This window comes from Strigops habroptila, chromosome 15, assembly GCF_004027225.2.
Source record: "Strigops habroptila isolate Jane chromosome 15, bStrHab1.2.pri, whole genome shotgun sequence".
Taxonomy (NCBI): Eukaryota; Metazoa; Chordata; class Aves; order Psittaciformes; family Psittacidae; genus Strigops; species Strigops habroptila.
Window position 1 is genome coordinate 2,368,748 of NC_044291.2, and position 20,069 is coordinate 2,388,816.

The 20,069-nt window shown below is 53.4% G+C and overlaps 2 protein-coding genes across 8 annotated transcripts in view; one reads left to right on the forward strand and one right to left on the reverse strand.

Annotated features, from left to right (window-relative positions):
* MORN5 (MORN repeat containing 5) overlaps window positions 1-2,103 on the forward strand; it is a 14,961-nt gene extending 12,858 nt beyond the window's left edge. Inside the window, exons 5-6 of the mRNA XM_030507519.1 lie at window positions 643-758; window positions 1,996-2,103. Of these exons, the coding sequence (XP_030363379.1) occupies window positions 643-722 (80 nt within the window). The 3' untranslated portion in view covers window positions 723-758; window positions 1,996-2,103. The remainder of the gene's footprint in view (window positions 1-642; window positions 759-1,995) is intronic.
* Window positions 302-19,929, reverse strand: LHX6 (LIM homeobox 6). Of its 7 annotated transcripts, none has more exons than XM_030507507.1 (10): window positions 19,821-19,929; window positions 18,639-18,704; window positions 18,254-18,436; window positions 18,055-18,176; window positions 12,594-12,814; window positions 9,887-9,987; window positions 9,710-9,805; window positions 7,668-7,842; window positions 6,901-7,004; window positions 302-5,112 (listed from the first exon to the last, which is right to left on the reverse strand). In XM_030507507.1, the coding sequence occupies exons 2-10, from the start codon at window positions 18,699-18,701 to the stop codon at window positions 5,092-5,094; spliced, it is 1,086 nt and encodes a 361-aa protein (XP_030363367.1). In that variant the 5' UTR covers window positions 18,702-18,704; window positions 19,821-19,929; the 3' UTR covers window positions 302-5,091. The 7 variants fall into 7 exon arrangements, with proteins under 7 accessions (XP_030363367.1, XP_030363365.1, XP_030363361.1 ...); XM_030507505.1 differs by lacking the exon at window positions 19,821-19,929 and adding an exon at window positions 19,282-19,575; XM_030507501.1 differs by lacking the exon at window positions 19,821-19,929 and adding an exon at window positions 19,282-19,505 and having other exon boundaries at window positions 18,639-18,779.
* Window positions 19,930-20,069: the final 140 nt, after the last annotated feature.

Sequence of the window (20,069 nt, forward strand, 5' to 3'; positions counted from 1 at the left end):
TCATACACAAAATTTCTATTCAAACTTTGCTGGACAGTTGTTTTTTCCTACATTGTCTTTGATTTTTTTCTCTCTTTCCACACTGTCATTATCCTCTGACAATAAATACGACAGACATGAACACTGACAAGGGACACAGAAGATGGTCTAAAATATGTCCATCAGCCACTGTATCAGCTTATCGATACCTGTCATAAAGTACATATCAAAACAGCATTGAAAGAAAAGCTGGAAGAACCAAGCATTTCACTATAGATTTTTCTTTACCTTCACCTTTCATAAACAGACAAGCAACAAGGTATTTAAAAAATGTGTATCTTCATTACTGATAGTTTCAACAAATCTTCAGCCAAAAAATGAAAAAATCCAATCTATACATATAAATCTCAGTTTCACCCAAGCTAATCTTATCAAACAGATGAATAATCAGTCATTGCCATAGATCCAGTACCTCCTGCCTTGACAAATTCCAACACAACAGCACACCATATTTTAAACAAATAAAAAAAAAGGGTTCTAAGAGATGCCAATGGCTAAAACCGGATTTATTTCACAAGAAAAAATAGTTTGAGCTGGGTCCTACTGATGCAAAGAGCAGATCTGACATGGTGATATTTGACATTCTCTTTATCTCCATTTTAGATGATGAGGAGCATGAATGGATCATTCAGACCTGCCGGCAAGCTTGGGATGAGACAACTGAACATCAACCGAAACCATGAAAACAGTTTTTGCTAGATGATAATATTCCCAAGCAGGTAATCTGATTCACAATAAATCTAATTTGTCCTCATGGATTTGTCTCACCCTTTCCCTCTACAGGGATATAATCTTTCTGTCATCTTTGTCAGCACAAACAAAAATGGAAATAATCATTTAATCAGTCATGCTGAGAAAAAGCCATGGAAAAAAAGCAGACTGTACTCACAGTAATATTCCTGTGTGTAGTGTAGTATATATAAACCTTATTAAGCCTGAAAACAATTTGTTAAAGAGTGTGCCTGGATTCAGTGTTGAAGCCATTCAAATCCATCTTAATCAACATTATTTTCCCAGATTTTAGTTAGCTGTCCTGGTGAATTCCTTTCCTCTCTTTTTGCTCAGTACTTTGATATTGATTGATCATTGTAATAATGTACACCAGAGGTATTCTTTAATGACTGGTTTGCTAACTAGGAAATTATATCCATTTACTACGAACGTTTGTTGAACTCTCCTGAAGCCAGAGTTTAACAAAATAATAAAAGAGGAAAACTGGGTGGGTTGCTGCTTGATTAGTAAGCCAGAAAGTATTTAAAAATAAAATAAAATGGAATTACATCATTTTCTGGATGTAAGTGCCAGCACTTCTACTTGCATTAACTTTATTTATTACACAAATAAGACATTTACAAAGCACAACATTAAAAGTATGTAACAAAACAGACATTGGTTTTACAAAAAAGTGCTTACAATTTAGTTTTACTTTTTTTAAAATAAATATTAGTCTTGACTGTCCACTCATTCAGAGAAATTTCTTTTTTAACCATTGTAGCCAAGACATGCAGAATTGCAACATGCTACAACAAAATGATTGGCAGATGAAATAAAACTGATGTGTCTATAGTTGGCATCCTACAGATATATCACTGATAGTAGTGCAGGATTGGTTCCCACTCCCCCATCCCAACTAAGAAGTTGTGTAAGCACCTTTAGCTCGGGTATTGGGGTTAACCAGCATGAGCCAAAACCAAAAAGAATTGGTAATAAAACTGTAAACCATTCCACTTTCAGACCCTCGCCTTATTTAGTTACCTTATTAAACTTGAGTGAAAAGCCTTCACTGGCTATCTTCATCGGATTTTTTTCTGCAAAAGGTTTTGAAATAGCAACTGGAAAAGTTTAGTCCGTGGAGTCTGCATTGCTGCACCAGAACCCATTTGACAATTACTGAATAAACTAAGAAAATGAGAATGATTTTCATTTTATTTTTTTGTTTTTTTTTTTAATCTACAGACAGGAGATGAATGCAAATGACCTGAGATAAGGTTTGGTTCAGTGGCAACAGTCAGTGTGAAATATGTTGTGAAACAATGTATTGAATAAATTAGAGGATTTCTTACATTCTTGGTACAGTTGAGTATTTTCCATACACATAATTAGCTCTAAAACTGCACAAGCTGAATTGCTTCCAGTTTTTGCAAACAATTTGGGCTTAATATAAACAGAGCCTGATTTCTGAATTAGCAAAGCTGCTCCTGGCTACTTATGGGGGGAAGTGCCCCGGAGCACAGTCTGTGCGGGGCAGTTCACCCCATGGGCTGTGGTGAGTCCACTTCCACTGGAGAGAAGCACCTATGCTCCCTCTGCTTTGCACTCCAGTCCTGTCAGTGGTATCAATTACAAACACTTTGCCATACAGTACATTTCACAAGTGGGGGGGGTTTCGATCAGTAAGTTGATATTTAGCAGATACATATTTAATAGTTTCCCTTTCATTGCACCGCCGAGACAGAAGAGAAATGCATCAGAAAAAACATTTTCTCCCTCAACAAAACAGTTGTGGAAATCTCAAGTACTGTGGTCAGGTCAAGTTACAGCCTGGAGTCTCTCCTTCGGTCTTAAATCAAACAACTACCCATTCGTTTATGGCACTAATTCCACAACTAAACGATCATTAGGATGTGCGAGCGCAAATGGAGAAGTGACCCTGCCGACCAGAACCAGCATCTTAAAGCTGTTGCATGCAGACACAGCAATCCACCCCAGCCTTGCAATAACAAACACCATCAACAGCCAACAAAGGGACACCCATCCTTCACTCAGTGCTACAGACAAGGACAACAATGACTGCAATGGGTACAACTGGTGGTCCCCAAGGGGACACCTCTGCAGCGGCGGTTCCAGTCAGGTCAGGCATATGGGAGTGCCTTGTCACTGGCTACACACCGGAAATAGTTATTCACATGTCAGGAGGTGACAAGAATACTTTGTGGACTTAATTTCCTCTCTCCTTTCAAATGTTATTTTAAACTGGGGGTAGAGCTGCTAGCTGCAAGAGAATACTGGCCTTACTGTCCAAGATATTACCGTCACACACTCTGTCTCTCTGTATTTTTTTAATATATATATACACAAACCTCTGTATGTATATATATATACACACACATATATATATAATATATATATATTTGTTCCAACAAATATCAATGCATGCTTGTACTCAGTTACTTCTCAAAGATCTCTTGGTGGCCACCTCATCAGACATCCACATCTCCTGACGCCATTCCCCATGCAGTCAGAGCAGCGAGCGCGCCTCGTGACTATAGCTGGAGCCACATGCCTGGCCATCAGTGTCACACACGCAGCTCGTGGGCACAGCCTTGCCACATGTGCAATAGGGGCTGGCCAAGCCATTGGGATAGCTGCCCACCCCATGGAGATTGATCCGCAGAGAAAAACACACGTATCTAGAGTTCAAACTAAAAACAAGTTATGCAACGGATGGATTCCTGTCTTCTGGTCCTCAGGCACAGTTCAGTCATATTACGCACTAACTGCGGCTCATAGTAGGCTTTCACATTCTTGGAAACGTGGCCTCACAGACACTTAGCAGCAAGACAGACCCGTGTGCTTGCGTGGAGAGAGGTTTTGTTACAGACCTGCTCTTGGCTTGGTGCAAACTGAGAAGGGCTGGCAAAGGTTACTTGTTTACTTTTTGTTATTACCATCAATGAAGGATCATTTCGGAGCTTTTTTCCTGATTTGGGGCCAGATTGCTGAGCACTTCCTTTGCTGCTGCAATGAGCCCTGCGGTGCCTGCCCCGCCAGCAGCAGCTCTCCCGGGCTGCGCCTTCCTCCAAGGACTTGGCAGCAGCAACAGCCATACTCCAGCAATGGGGAACAACAGGAGGGCAGAGGGAATCGGAACGGTGCTGCCAGATAAAGCAATATGCCATCACCTTGCTGTCCACTCAGCTAGCAACTGTTCCTGTTGGCTTTGCCGAGGGTTTTGCCTTTTAACCAGTCTCCCATTTCTACCCCACCGTTTCCACTGACTGAGCTTGGGTCCACACCAGGGCAGAACACTTCTACGCCTTTACAACCAGCTTCCATTGAGGATTTCCCACTCCCAGCGTACGCAGTGTCTGAGAGTTTTGTGTAGGTACATTCTGCAATCACCCATTTGTGATCCAATATGACTTCAAGGAATTAAAGTAGCTTGTTAATAAAGAACAAGAGTAAAAAACAAGAAGATTTGGCAGATGGCTCTGAGAGGAGAAGGAGAGAGAGATTCAGTGTTCTAAGAACGAGTCAGCAATCAAAAACTTCAGGGTGTTAAACCTGGCTCTGCCACCAACCCCCACGGTTCTTCTCATTTTAGGACATCTTGGTTTCCCCTCCTATAAAACGGGGGGAAAAACCACTAAGATTTACTTACCTTAGAGTGATCAAAGGACATGTGATTCTAAAGCACTTTGAGGAGGAAGAAAAACCGCCTATTTCCAGCTGGCATCATGTTTTCCACTTAGTGGAGTCTCAGCTACCTGCGAGTTTGGCTCAGGAAGATCTGTGTATATATCGAGTTGCTGAGCCAAAAAGCTCATTTCAGATTTCACACATGCAAGTGGAAATAAGGAGGGATGTCCGGGAACCGACAGCGCTTCACTGGTGCAAAACGAGAATCAGGCCAAACCACATAAATTCCTCCTTCCTTTATGTTCAGAGGTGATCATCGACCCCCCCCTGAGACTCAGCATGTTCTGGTTTGTTCATATTCCCATGGGTTTGGGAGCAAGATTTGCAAGCACAGTAGAGTCACTAATTTTGACTGTGTCTGGCATCGCCTTGGAGAGACTCACGGTCATTCTACAAGTCCACAAGAAACAAGTGAAAAATGTAATTCTGCACTCAACACACACATACACAGAGTGTCGCTGGAGAAATAATAGTGGATGTTAGGTGCTGGTCAGTGGAAAGAACTGAGAATGCTGGATCTGAGTTTCTCCTGCATGACTGATAACAGTTGCCTTGGGCTGGACGCTGTGTTTCAGCGGCTGAGGGGCAGTGGTGCTGGTAGCGCCATGGGCAGATGAGGAAGAGTTCGCGCAGTCAGTACTGAAAGAGGATGACCTAGTGGGAGAAACGTGAACCAAGCGTTAGCTGCTTTCAGAGACAGACAGACAGACAGCCCTCGCAATGGAAATGTGTTCTCAGGGACCAACAGAACAGACGTGCCCCACTGCGGCAGCCGCTTCCTCATGGAAAAACCTCCTCTGGAACCACTGTCTGCCCGCAAGCTGCCAGCCCTGCCCATGGAATGGAACCAGGCGGGGAAGGCAGACACTGCAGCCAAGGAACCCAGGCGGGAGAACAGGACTATGGCAGCACACAGCCTGAGAGAACAGTGCACCTCGGGCACAGCTTTAGGTGTGAAACCATCTCAAACTGGGCAACATACTGAAAACAGTATTTGATGTATTCATCTTGTGTTACGGCAGCTACCAAGAAAGGTGAAGGCCATTGCAACAGCCCTTACTCTATCCACCTCCCTTGCTCATCAGCACAGGCTTCCCTGAAATGACTACACCTCACTGCTCTGCAAATACAGCATCTGTCCCTGCCATCAGTCAGGGGAAGAGCTGGTCACTACTCACTTCTCCCATAGTCACTGCACTGGGTACCCCCAGAGGAGGAGGGAGGTGCCCCATGTGCAGGGGGAAACAGAAACTTTGTGTTCACATGTGTTTTCCCAGGATCTCAGCTATCGCTGCTTTTAAAAAATGTTGGATGTGGAAAAAGGCTGCTTCAGGTTTCAGGAATTCAACATGCAAGTGATTGTTTGGAAAAGGAGCCGGTTGGGGTCAGCTCCACATTCTGAGAACCCAGTTTTGCAACAGTTGTGAGCAAGTAATTGCGCTTAAATCACAGGAGCTACTTGCTGTAGGAAGTTTCTCTGAATGACAGGACTGTATAATATTTTTTCTGAAAACCCTCCAGCTTGCTGTGCAGGTATCATGACAAAATGGTAGCATTTAGACTGAAAAAGTAACTTTGCTGTGCCCCTGCTTGTGCTTATCAAAACAGAGATTGAAAAGCTACCTTTGCTGTACTGAATAGAGAGATTTGAAGAAATGCTGAGAACTTCGAACAGTAAAGACAAAAGCTAAAACCAATAAGAGTTGCCAAAGGTTTAGTGTTTCCTCAAAATGAAGTCACTTAAACTAGAATCACAAATAAAATCTTATGAGCCTAAAGCACGTTTCAGAAGTCTTGCCCCCAAATAAGCTGCCTTAGAACAGACAAATGCTTTAAGTGCTGAATAGAAAAATATCAACATGCAATATGAGTCTATGATTCTATGAATATTGTTTCCTGGCCAGACATTGTGAAATAACATTCCTACTTCAGATATTGTAACAGCCAGTTGTTATTTTTTTAAGCAATACTGGAATCCCCAAGAAATTAATCTTTTCCATTAACTCATGGAAAACTGGAGAGTTAGCACATGCTAAAGGTCCTACAGCCAGTCACTGTTTGCACTGACAACACGTGTGGACGGCTGAGGAACAGAACAAGAGAACAGAGCTCACTGCACACGGGAAGGGGAGAAACCAGAGAAAGAGGAGTTCAGGTAGGAGGATGTCAAAAGCCTTCTGTGAATGCAGGCACAGAACCCCAGCACATCACAACAACGAGGGGTATTTAGTGAAGAACAAAGTGATGCTGTTTTGACCAACAGTTAGTATATCAATCTAGGGCCACCAAAATTAAGGAAAGACACATGAGTGGGCAGCAGCTGCCAGAGATCATGGAGAAGCAGTGATGCTGACAAGAGACAGCAGTGGCAATGATGGTACACAAAAATCTGTGCTACAGTTGAGGTTTGGCCCCAAAGCCTGAAACAGGGACTACAATTACCTTCTCACCCCTATTAGATAGTGGTCCTTCCATGTCTGCTTTGAGGTGCACTGGTGGAGCAGTGTAGGGAAGTCTACAGTGCACTTGTCCACACTGTACCTGACCTGTGGATGAGAAGAGGCTTCAGCCTCTGTTACTACAAACAACACACGCCCTGCAACCGGCACGGTCAGGCTTCCTCTGGGGAGCAGCTCGGGACACACATGGAAGAAGAGGTGCCCAGTGGATCAGGCAGAGGCACAGCAGGAGCCACGTTTTACTACAGCCCACACGGGCAAGCGAGGGGAGAAGCCTCACGGAGCCAAAACCTCCATCCAGGCATGACCAAAGCTGCCCACCACTCACAAATGATGCACCGGCACTTGGCAACCGTTAGAGAAAGCAACTCTGATCTTGTGAGCAGGAAGGAGACCACTTGACCACCGAGCTCAACAGGGCACATTCACATCTCTTCTCCATGACAAAGAAAACATAAAGAGGGCTGAGGACCACTCGGGTAAAACCCAGGCAGTGACGTTCCTGGGGATGAGGTATGGAAGGAAAGAGGCTGCAGCAGCTCCTCTCCTCTCCTTCTCTCATCTGGGGCTTCCTAGTTAACAGCCCTTCAGAAAACCCCAAAGACAAAGTTCATCAGAGCACAAGGAGCAGCAGCACATGCACCAGCCACGCACCCGCAGCATGAGGTTGGTTTTGACAGTACTCTGTGCCACGGTGCCACCCCACTGCCCTGCCAACCCCAAGCACCCCCTGCCACTGCTGGTGCTTACTTTCTATGTATCCGTGCAGCGTCACCATCCGGGCCCGCTCCGGGCTGCTGAAGGGCGAGTAGTGAATGTCATCAGAGAGCGAGGAAGGGATGCGGGATGGGGGGGCTCCCGAGGGCGGCACCGTGTGCTGCGGGGTGTGTTTTTTATGGCGGGCTCTGCAGTTTTGAAACCAAACCTGGAACAAAAAGCAGCAAAGGATGTGTCAGTAGAGAATGAATTGAACTGAAGCGTCTTGGTCCTTCACTGAGGCCCATGATGGGTGTCTCTTCCAAGTATTTAAAGAAAGAAGGATTCAAACTTAGAAATCTGCACACTGAAACACCTCATCAGTGTTCCATCCAGCTTCCAGAGCTTTGTTTTACACTCAGTAGCGCAAGAGATTTATCTCAAGACAGTACAGACATTAGGGTGCCTGAAATGGCATCTCTACTATTGATTTGTCTTGGTCAAAACCAACACTGTTTTTATTAGGGTAATTAAAACTTCCCAGCTTGTCACTGAATGAAACACCCTGACTAGGTGATGCAGAAACTCACATTCATGATCACACTATTCCCTTCGCGCTGCTACCTGAGCTCAAAGGGCTGTGAAAGCCCTTGGTAACAGCACCCTGCACATGCAAAGCTTCATCTGCAAATGATGGGAGAGCCTTTTAAAGTCTTACTTAGATTTTAACCTTCAGCCCCAGCTAGCCTGGCCTAAAAGCATGGCTGGGATCACCTGGGAAATGTCTGAGCATTAGCAAGGACAGAGGAGACAAAAACAAATAAAAGCTTAGACCAGGAGAACCTGTGGCTTTAGGGACGATGAAAACAATATTGTTTTAATCACTTGTGGTTTATTGTATTCAAAAGCTACATCAGCAGAACATTAAAGCTGAGAAAGGCGGGTGCTATGGTGGGATACAGCCCTAGTCCATATGAGCAGCAGGTATGAGCCCTCTGACCATATCTCACTGCTTTTAATTAAAGGAATATTTAGGGGATTACATCCTAAGTTAAAACATGCATGGAAGGGTTTTTTTTTTTAATGCTAATGTGGTGATTTCTTTCTTATGCTTTAATTTTTTAAAGCTAGATGGAAGTAAAAATCCTCCCCAAGGCTGAGCAGAGATCAGCTCTCCGAGGCCGAGCACGCTGGACCACAGAGAAGGAAACAGTCATAAGCATTTGACAGATTGTTTCCTGTTGAAAGTGCCTTTAGAAAATATCCACATAAAAAATAGCCCAGCGTGCAGCCTGCTTGATCTGCAGCCTAACGAAGAACCTCAATAACTGAGGCTCCAGCCAGGTTTTCACACATGAAATTTAAATGTGTCATTGGCAAAACAATCCTGGATGAAAGCTTCAGATTTATTTTAATCACTCGTGTTTTTATTGTATGCAGAAAGCATGTCAGCAGAACGTTAAAGTGAAGAGTATGAATGTCACCAAGGGGCAAAGCTGGGCTGCCTGCAGAGGTGGAAACTTGCAGAGGGGGACCTCTCTCAGCCCCTATGGTACAGCTTTCCCCCCCCTCCCAAAAAGCACAAGTGCTGAGACTTCCCTGCCACCACGTCCCCTTTTTCCTTTAACTAGATCTCAATGCTTCCCAAAGTGAGCCAACTTTGCCTGCTCACACTGGGATGGCTGCTGAGGATGCGGAAGCACCCACACTGCCCGTGCCCGCTGCCAGGGCAGAGCACAGAGCTCCGGGACCTCATGCTAACAGCAGCTTTCCCACCCGTCCATTTATTGTAGTTGGCTGGGGCTGTATGTTGGGTTTACTCATTGCATCATAAGAGGGAAAACCAAACAGAAAACCCATGAGCAAGACAGAGGAAGGATGGTGCTGGCATTGCTATAGAAGACAGCGAAGCCAACACACCACGAAGCTGCTGGATGCTGCAAGTCCCAGGGTTGATGTGCAGGAGCGAGGGGCTCCAGGGATATGAGTCCTTTCAATACCAGCCTTTTGGCACATCCCCTCTGCCCCTTTCCTTGCCCTGCTTGGGGCTGCGCGGCCGATGCTGCCTGCACCCTGCCTGCCCCAGCTGCCCTCACCTGAATGACTCTCCGACTGAGCCCTGTCATGTCTGCCAGTTTCTGAAGCGTCTGTGCATCGGGGTTGTTGTCCTGAGCAAACTGTGCCTGCATGACCTGCGGAGGGGAGGGAAAAGGGGGTCAGGATGAGGCCAGGGAGCCACAGCCCCTCCAGCCCCCCCGGCCCAGCCCCACTACCTGCAGCTGCTCGGCGGTGAAGGAGGTGCGAGCCCTCTTGGCTGGCTTCGGCTGGCTGTCCTGCTCCGAGGGCACAGCCCCCTCCAGCGTGATCCCGTTGCCTACAAGAGAGAAGCCCCCCGTGTGCTGCAGGTCAGAAACTCCCCTGCTCACCTGCTGCCCCTGCGTGCAACAGCCACTCCACCGGGGGACAACACGCCTGGCATTGCAGCACAGGGTACCCGCAGCATCCCTTGCTGCAAGCAGGAGCAGAAAGAACAGAGCTGGCACTACCGCTTGGAAGCTGCTGAGCCCCTCCGCATACCAGGAAGGAGAAAAGCACCATCCCTGAAGAGTTTACTACTGAATTAAGAAAAATGAAGCAGTGGACAATGAGGGACGGGGAGATGGCAGCAGGAGGATGGATGCCAAGGTGGTGTGCGAAGGAAAGCACTGATGTCCTGCTGGCCCTGACTCGGCCACATCGCTTGGCTATATCCTGCAGGGAGTGGCTCAGAATGGACCCTGCTCCTGCCAGGCTCACTGACATCCTTCACTCCTGCCCCACATGCTGCTCACTGTGACCCCATCTTCCCTTGCAGATGCTGCCTCCATCAGTCATTTCATTTGCTCAGACCATTTCAATGGGCTCTTCACTCTTTTACCCAACCCCAAATCCTCACAGTACCCTGACCTCCTCCTCCTGGGTCCCAGCGCAGGAGCAGCACAGTCCTCATGGCCTTGGGGTGCTCATGCTCTCAGCAGCAACCACACTAATGGGGACGCACCACAGATGCACTGTCCACCCAGCTGCCAAGCACAGTGTCAGGATGAGCCCAGCCATATCACACAACTACAGAGCCTGCAGGGGTCCCTTGTTCCTCACTGGGGTCCCCGTGCAGCCCATGCGGTGCCCTGCCTGGCCATCGGCAGTGCGGTGCAGCACCAATGAGGGATGGATGAGAGAGGATGCCTGAGCAGGGCTGGCGCTCACCCCGCTCCCAGGATGCGCCTGCACAACCCGGCGCTTGCTCTGCAAGCTGGACCAGGCTGTGATTGTCTTGGCTTGAGTTGAAGGACTTTCTCATATAGTTTGACTTGTTCTTTTCGGATGATGAATGGGACTCTGACTTCAGCAACATCTGTTTATTTTTCTTGTATGTAAAACCTCATGTGCAGAAGAAATTGCTGGGTAATTACTAGAGGGGGGGGAGCATGGCCCTCCAACTCCACAGCAACTGCAGCTCTCCAAAGCAATCTCATTCATTTCTTAAAACCAGGGGACACTTGGACACAGGACACTCACCACATGCCCCAGCACTGTCTGACACCGTTGGGACTCAGCCCACACCAGCAGGTCCTTACAAGCAGCACCAAACCTACTGCCCCAGCTTTCGGTTAGGGCAACAACCCCCAGCACCAGACCCTGTGTCCTTGCTCTAGCCTCCTCCTCCAGGCCACGCAGCTTCTCCCCCTCCATCCCTGCTCCCCACCGCCTCGCTCGTGCCTCCACAGCAGCCGACCATATGGACCAACATGCTGTGAGCCTCATCCTGATCCGGGACCCTCCCAGCCCAACCGGGCACTCTGTTTTCATCCTCTTACTCAAACACTGTAAACAGAAACACATTATTTTCATGTTAGGTTGATTAACTGTTCCCACATGCTGCATGGGCCGGGACATGGTGTTTGCCTCCCTGTGCCCACCAAGCGCTAGCAAGGGGCACAGGGAGCCCTGCTCCTGACCAGGGTTGATGCCCCAGCACAGCCCCAGCCCCAGGAGGGTCCCAGGCATAGGAGCCTGTAAGAAGGTGGCCCTGGGCACTTGCCTCTGAGGCTGCACAGCATCCCGGGCACCCTGCTCTCACCTGGCGCAGCACCCACGTGCAAACAACCTCAAATCCGCAGCAGCCATTGCTCCCATAGGGGAGATAAACCCGGCCTCAGCCTCAGCCCATGGGCAGGACCCAGCCTGGCTCTCTCCTGCCCTAGGCACAGCCGAGCTCCTGCAGTACCAAGCCCAGGAGGCTGCCTGCTCCCCTGAGCTGCAGTCACTGCCATACCAACACATCTCAGGTGCTTTCAGTGCAGGACAGCCCCCAGCACTGCCTGGCCTAACCCCGCTGAGCACCTCTCTGTGGCCACTGCCTTGCAGGAGGATGGGGCTGGGCTCAAGGGACAGGAGCTGCAGCACTGCATAACCTCAGTGTCATTGGCTGGATTGGGAAAGCAGAGGCTGGCAGCAGCAGGGACAGCAGCACGTGGCGCGGTCCAGCTGGGAGCAGCACATCCCCAGGTGGGCAGGGCAGTGGAAAATGATGGGAAGGTTCTGTCACACCGCCAGCTTTCCCACCTTCTACATTTATGACTCACAGCCTCAAAACCCCAGCGGCTTCCTCACGCACTGCACGCCGGGCTGCAGGGCTTGTCCCCACCATTGCCTATGGCACACGGGTCTGCTATGAGCCATGGGGATTGGAACTAGATGATCTTAAGGTCCTTTCCAACCCAAACCATTCTATGAGTGCTGCCAACACACTGGCTGCCCCCATGAGCACCCTGCCAGCCCAGGGCTTCACACTTAAGCCCCACCAGGGCTACCCATCACCCTGTTATGGTGACAACAGGACCAACTTGGCACCCCATGATGGGGATCAGCACAGGGGACAGGGATGGCCCCGCGCACTCCCCAGCGTGAGGCCACGACCGCGGCGTCGGGGCTGCGTACCGTTCTCCGCCGCTCGCTTGAGGTTCTCTATCATGGTGTCGTAGTGAATCCGGCACAGCACCTTCTCCTCCACCAAGCCGAACTCCTCGCCGGTGGAGAGCTGACGCTTGCAGGAGAAGCAGGCAAAGCAAGCGAGGTGGTAGGCGTTGCCCCGCGCTCGCCGCACCCAGTCGCTGGCGTAGATCTGCCTGCCGCAGCGGGCGCACTTGGTACCAAACCGGCTGCGGGGGAAGAAGAGGATGAGTGAGACCAGGCAACGGTGAGGGCAAGGCAGGGTGAGGGCCCATCACTTGCCCCATCCAGCTCAAATCCCATAACACCCATGCAGGGAAAGTGCTGCAGCAAAACCACCTCACCAGTGCCATTGCCCCGCGGTGCAGGCAGCGGCGCAGGCAGCAGTACGTGACTCCCTGCAGCCCCATCTGTGGCGGAGGGGCTGAGGTGACGCACCGCCATGAATCAGCTTCCAAACCCGTGGGCTTTTTATTTTGATAACAGCCAAGCGTAAGACTCGGATGGAAACTGTGTCAGAGCCGGGTTTCTCCCCTTGCCATAAATCAAAACATGTGTTTTCTCCTCACACGTACGGGCACATGCATCTGCTTTTTCCTCCTACCAAGAGATCTCCTCACAGCGAGAGGATGATGATCGCGCTTAAGCGACTTATGCTGGAAAGAGGCAACAAGAGGCCAGTATCCCCACACCGGGCATTCGAAAAACACCATTTCAGCCAGGACAATTTATGGGGAGCAGCAGACGTGGCCCCCATGGCCCTGTACCTCAGCCCAGCCAGGAGCACAGGCAGGGTCAGGCACGGCTTCGGTTTGGCTTCTGCGTTTCAGTATTATTGCTGCTTAAAGAAATCAACGTGATGAGCACCAGCGAGAGCAGCGGGGGAGAAGTGAGCATCTCCGACACCGCAGAGCTCTGACACAGCCCTGATCGCAACCCCTGCGCTTCCCCCCACACCTCCAGTGCAGTCACTGCTGCCACCGCTCACCGGGAGCCGCTGCCACCCCTGCCCGAGCAGCTCCAGCATCTCTCAGCACCGGCACAAAACACTGAGACAAACGCAGCAGGAGACCCCTGCACGGCAAACCCTTCGTTTCAATCACTGCAGACGGGCGATGGAGGAGCCCAGGTCAGCCCCGCAATGCAACCAACATGCTGCCCATGCCCGGCCCCACGCCACAGAGCTGCCGCCTGCCCTGGGCTCAGCGAGATGCAGAAAGACTGTCCTGTGCTGGAATTAGTAATTGCAAAACTATTTGGGAGGAAAAGAAAGGTTTAAATGTTTCAGCCTGACCATAGCTGACCAGGAGGAAAAAAATTAAAAAGAAAATAAAAGGGCTGCTTTAGAGAGGACATTTCTGTGCTGAAATTATACAGAGACTTAGCTAAGAGACTTCACTAATTTACTTCAGATGGGAACATTGTAAACTGACTTTGTGCCAGCTAGTTTATATAAACGCACAAACAAAAGAACTGTATTAATTTTTTATTTAGAAGTAAAGATCATTCCTGTAAATTGAATTACTTTGAACAATGTGCTATGTAAACAGTCGTACTCGCTGAACGATATCAACCGTGGGGCAGGCTTACCCGGCTAATAGCACGTGGTAATCGCTGCTCCCCGCTCGGATCCCAGCCTGCTGCGGGGAGGGGGGACTCAGCGCAGGGACGGGCATATCCCACCATCGCTGGGGATGAGGGGAAACCGAGGCACAGGGCCCCACACAGGAAAGTTCACCCATCCCCGTCCCCATCACACACCATCTGGGACAAGGGGAGACACCCAAGTGCCCCAGACCCACAGCACAGTGTCCCCCCGGGACCCCGCGGTTGGCGGCAGCTCCTGGGGAGCAGGGCAGGGGCTGACACCACCGTCCCCAACAGAGCCACGGCACCGGCAGCACCCGGCAGGAGGCTGAGGCTCCGCAGCCAGACACAGGCACCGGGGCTGCACCGGCTGCGGCACCGGCAACCACTGACACTGCGCCAACATCTGCCTCCAGCACCCGCCGCAGTGACCAGGTTTGACAGCGACGAGGCTGTGCTGGGGTCAGGCACAGGCACCCCTTGTCACCCAATAGAGACTGTCACTGCAGGGACCACCACTGCCAGCGGCACAAGGATGAGGAATGAAATGCCTGCGAGCAGGCTGCCCCGGCTCGAAACCACTGCAAATAACAGCTCAAACAGACTTTAGTTCACTGAGCTCGCAGGGCGGTGAGAGCCCAAAGAGCTCCATCTCATCAGGGCAGTAGAGCACCAAGCAAGGGGCTCCGCATGGCTCCTGCCACCCACCCGGCAGGGATGGGGATGGGGACAGGGCTGCAGGAGACACAGAGCCAGAGGATTTCTCTGAGCCCAGCGCTGCAGCACAGGCCAGGGCATCCACAACTGCTGGAGCCATCGGCTCACACCCCACACGCACAGTCTGTGGTCGGCTGAGCGGATGCTGCCGGCTCTCCATGATGGTCAGCACTGGGAGATGGAAACTGTCAACAGCATTACCAGGAAAGACTCATCCCAGAGAGACTCATCCCACCTCCCCTAAGGGCAGCCACAGCATCTGGGGCGCGGGAAGAGCAGAGGCGGGAGGACACCCTGGTGCGTCCTGGCTCTCGTGTGCTGCAGCCCCCTGAGCCCCGCTGGCCATCCCCGCCTGCAGGGACAGGGCAAGGGACACACAGCACCCAGGGCCACCCACAGCACCGAGCATCCCTGTCCCCTCCTGGGCCCGCTCTGTAGAAAGCCCCTAACACAGCCTGCATGGCCAAGCTGTGGCTTCCAGACATGACCCAAATCCACACTAGTGGGTTGCCTCAGCAAGCCTATCTCCACGCAGAGCCACAGCAATGCTCAAGCAGCAGAACCAACCCAGTGAGACATGACAGCAAGGGGTGACGGCGGCCACCCAGGCCCACCCGCAGCACAGCTCTTTTGCTCTCCTGTCCCATAGGGACACATTCCAGAGCCGGCAATCCCACACTCACATACAAAGGGCTGCCCATTGAGGCAGGAGCCACAGGGGTCACAGCAGGGTGCTGGGGGAATCACACCGGGATTATACCAGGCCTCCCTGCGACCGGAGCCGTGGGAGCTTGGCTGTGAGCAGCCCTCACATTGCCTGGGAACACAGTGTTCTGCTCAATGAGCTCCAGTTTTAATTTGGTTCTCCTCGAGCCCTGGATGCCAAATAGAATTATTTGACAAGACACAGGAAACAGCCGCATTTGCTTAAAAACGCACAGGAGGCCACGGAGCAGCAGCAGCGCCGGCACTTACACAGCCCCTCACATGAACAGGGAAGAGAAGGTCAGACAGACCAGGCCTAAACGGGTTCACTGTCGGGCAGTGCCCATGGACAGCCCCACGCCTGACAGAGCCCCAGCCCCAACTGCCCACAGACAGCCCCAGCTCCCGGGGAATGGTGCGATAAAAGCCGCTGCGTGCTCCGTGCAAAGCACATCCCACAGCTCCTTCCCATGTGCCTTGGCTCCAGAGACCTGTGTGTGTTACAATTGGTTTTCTGCTTTGCTTTATGAAAAATAAAACAATAAACACACGCTTCACCCACAGTAAATAATAAATACGAAAAGAACCAACCCGAGAGTCAGGTTCCGGGTCCTGCCTGTCCGGGATCACGGAGCTGCGGGCCGGGTGCTCCCAAGCGCCGTACAGGCACAGGAGGGGGCCGGGTGAGCGGCCCCCGAGCTCGGTTTACCAAGAGGCAGCCGAGGGTACCCCGATACCCACCCCGGCCCCGCACCGGGGCTGCTCCCGGGGGCAGCGGGAGCGACCCCCGTGTCGGGGCAGCCCGAGCTCGGCCGAGGGTCTCGGACGCGGGTGCCGGGGGGGACCGGGGAGCCCCGAGAGCTGCCCTCGGCGTTCACCGAAAATAGACAATCCAAACCCCCAAACCCCCACCTTTTTGTGCTAAAGGCGAGTGCGAGGCGCGGTCTGGGAGCCCCCCCCCGCCCCCCGAACCAGCCCCCCAGGAACGGGGGGGGTCCTGCGGCGCCTTCAGCGATTTTCGTTTTAGTTTCCGTTCGCACCCCCGGTCCCCGGCGGGCAGAGCCCGGCTGCGGCGCGGGAGGGACGGAGGGTGCTGCTCGCTAAACGGGCTTATTTTTAATAGATGTCATTCGCTGTATTTGCTCGAAGGCAATTTATATATCCAGCCGCTACTTTAAAAATGCCTTTGGAAAGGTTCACTCTTAAAAAATAAAAAATAATAAAAAACCCCAACGAATAAAACAAAACAAAACAAAATTAACGACATCGGAATGATTATTAATCAATGACAACGCTGAAAGTGCCCCGAAGCAGCACAACGGCACCACGGATTCCCTAAATGTTTCTGTTGAGCACGAAGGAGATTTCTGTGAAATCGCCCTCAAATAGAAGCTTAAAAATAATGATAATGATAATAATAACAATACCATCGCCACGCACCCCCGGGGCCGCTCGGCTCCCGCTAACTCCGCACCCGGCTCCGGCAGCCCGGGGTCCGCGCACCCCGCGGCGGCACCGCGCCCGGCGGGGACCGGGGCTGAGCCGCGGGCAACCGGGTACCCGGAGCCCGATGAAAACCACCGGCGAAACCTCGCAGGTATTTCCCTGCCCGCGGCCCATCTGCCCGCGGAGGCTGCCCCGACCCGCTCCGCCGCGGCCGGGGATGCTGCCGAGCCCCCCGCCGGGGTCATTCTCATTTCCTGCCGTGATTCCCCTTCCTCCCGGGGCAAACGGCATTCCCCCATCCTGGTGGGACGGGGAAAGCCAGAACGGGGGACTCTGATGCTGAGTTAAACCCAAGCGAGGAGCTCGGGATCCTCCATCCCATCGTGCCACTCTTTTGGGGCAAAAATTCATGGTTTTAGGTTTATAACGAAGAGACGGTCGCAGCCAGAAACATCCCCCCGGCAGGACGCGCTCCCCGGGAGACGCGGGTCCGCACCGAACCCCACGGCAGCCGCCCAGTCCCGAGCATTCGTTTCGGTTCTTTAGCACACTCGCGCCACGGACACTCCGGTATTTGCGATACCGCCGGGCAGACAGAGCTTTCCAAAGCTTTGGGCGCCGGCTCCAAAAGCCGCTCAGCACCATAGACTGACAGGAACACGTTTACCCTCCCGGCAGAAACCGGGCCGATGCCGTTCAACCTGCCCTTCCCGGGGTGAGGGCACGTTCTCCGCCGTGGCTCGGGGCGGCCCGCACAGCCCGGCTGCGGGGCACGGCCCCCGGCAGGGAATCGGGTCAGGAACCCCTCCGAGGAGGGGTGTAGTTGCACCCCAAATCTCGTTCCTCCCCGTGTCCCGAGGGGACGCCTCTCCACCGGGCTGCTCCGGGGAGCCCGGCGGCTTCTCCGAGCTCTCTCCCCGCTCTCCGAAGCCGGCGAGGACACGGAGCCCCCCCGGAGCGCGGAGCTGCGCCCCCCCCAGCCCGTGTGCCCTACCTGAAGTAGTCCATCTTGCAGAAGATCTCCTTGTTCTTGATGTAGCAGCTGTGCTGCTGCCGCAGCGAGGTGCGGCACACGGAGCACTCCAGGCAGCGGACGTGCCAGATGAGGTTGTTCACCTGCGGCAGAGAAGGGGGCTGAGACCCGGGGGCCGCCCGCCGCCCCCCACCGCCCGCCGCCCCCCGCCGCCGCTGACCTTGAGCAGGTACCGGTCGAGGATCTCCAGCCCGCAGCTAGAGCAGACGTTCTTGCCGGCCGACGGCGTGGAGGAGGAGGAGGATGGCGGGGAGCAGACGGACGGCGTGGAGGGCGTGCTGGGAGCGGAGCGGGCGTCCTCCTTTTCCAGGGCACCGGGCAGCGGCTCCCCGTCGGGCTGCGACTGCGGGAAGAGCGGCCGCGGGGCCGTCAGACGGGACCCGCCGTCCCCCGGAGCGTCCCGCAGCCCCACGCATCCCGGGCCCGGCGGGTCCCCGGCATCCCCCGCAACCCCCGGCGGGTCCCCGCAGCCGCGGCCCGGAGCGTCCCGCTGTCCCCCCGCAATCCCCGGCCCACCGTCCCCCACAGCCCCCGGCCCCGCTTACCATGGCTCGGGCGTGCGGGTCGAGGCAGCGGGAGCTCCCCTTGGGCAGCGGCTCCGGCGGCATCACCTTGCGGGAGAGAGCGGGAGAAGGAGGCTGCGGCTCCATGCGCCGGGCGAGCGCGGGGCACCCTATATAAACCGCCTCAAAACAATAAATAAGAACTTTCTAGTGGCCATTTAAATCCTTTGCAACAAAAGCTGCGTCTCTTTAATGAAGCAATTTGAATGTGGATTGAATTCTCCCCCTGCCTGCACTTAACCCGGGCCTCTTGAAGTAATCGCTCGGTTCCCATGCGAGCCAAAGCGCTGAAAAAACCCCACAAACTACCTGCAATTAGAAATTGCCGTAAATGCCCGAGATAAGAGGTACCCAGAGTGTCAATTCCGGCTGTCAATCAGGGAATCCATCAGGCCACCCAAAGAATTGCAAATTTGATTTTTTTAATGGTAGTAATTAAAAATCGAAATTCTTCCCCCTCTCCCTCCGCTGAGCACAAAACGCCCCAGAAAACGCCGGGATGGAAAATCCTCCCCTTGGGCGCGAGAGAGCAGCGACCGGCCGCAGCCCCGGCCCCGGTTACCGGCCCGCCCCGGGGGTGCCCGGCCCCGCTCCCGGCCCCGACGGCAGCACCGGCAGCGCTCACCTTGCCCACCTCGGCGCCGGCCGGGGCGCGGCGGCCCGGGCCCCGGGGCTGCCCGCCCTCATGGCTCCGGTGCATGGGGCGGGCGCGCCCCGCTCCGCCCGCCGCCGCCGCCGCGCTCCGTGCCCGCGGGCGGCGCGTCCCGCGGCCGCGGCAGGAAGGGCGGGGAGCCGCGCCGGCCCCGCTCCCCCGCCGGGGGCGGCCGCGGGCCGGGCAGGAAGCGGCGCCCCCCCGCCGCGCCCCGGGGGCCGCCCGCCCCGCCGGGCCCCGCTACCTGCGGCGGCGGCACCGGCACCGCCCGCGGAGGGAGGGTTGGGGAGGGGGGAACACGACACCCGGCCCGGTCCTCCCCCGCCGCAGGGCGCTGCCCGCCCCGACGGGGCGCCCGGGCCGGGCCGGCCCCGGGGCAGCGCCGCCCCACGCCGCCGGGACCGGCCGCGGCCCCGGAGCCCCCCGCGGGGCGGGATCGGGTGCGGCAGCGCGGATCGCACCCACCACCGCGGCGTCTGGCCGCCCGCCTCTGCCCGGGCTTCATTAGTAACCTGATAATTCCCCGGCAAAGCCCCGGCAGCGGTTCCACCACGGAGTAATTGCAGGACGGTAACGTGAGCTGATGGCGGCCGGGGATGGATCCTCGCCGTTATTGATTTTGACAACTAAATTGTTAACCGAGAGGGAAATCAGATGAAAGCCATTTTAGAATAAATACAAGACATTAGGTTTAAACATTGAGGTTGCAAGAAAGGCCGAGAAACCCCCAGGAACCTCAGCCCCAGGCCCGCCAGCTTGTC

Bases quoted from the DNA above. Each gene is read 5' to 3' on its own strand.
- LHX6 (XM_030507500.1), bottom strand. From the start codon at position 19,356: ATGCACCGGAGCCATGAGGGCGGGCAGCCCCGGGGCCCGGGCCGCCGC. The intron at 18,780-19,281 runs GTGAGCGCTGCC...TATTGTTTTGAG, and splicing joins CCGGCGCCGAGGTGGGCAAG to GCGGTTTATATAGGGTGCCC. The intron at 9,988-12,593 runs GTACGCAGCCCC...TCTCTCTTGTAG, and splicing joins CAAGCGAGCGGCGGAGAACG to GCAACGGGATCACGCTGGAG.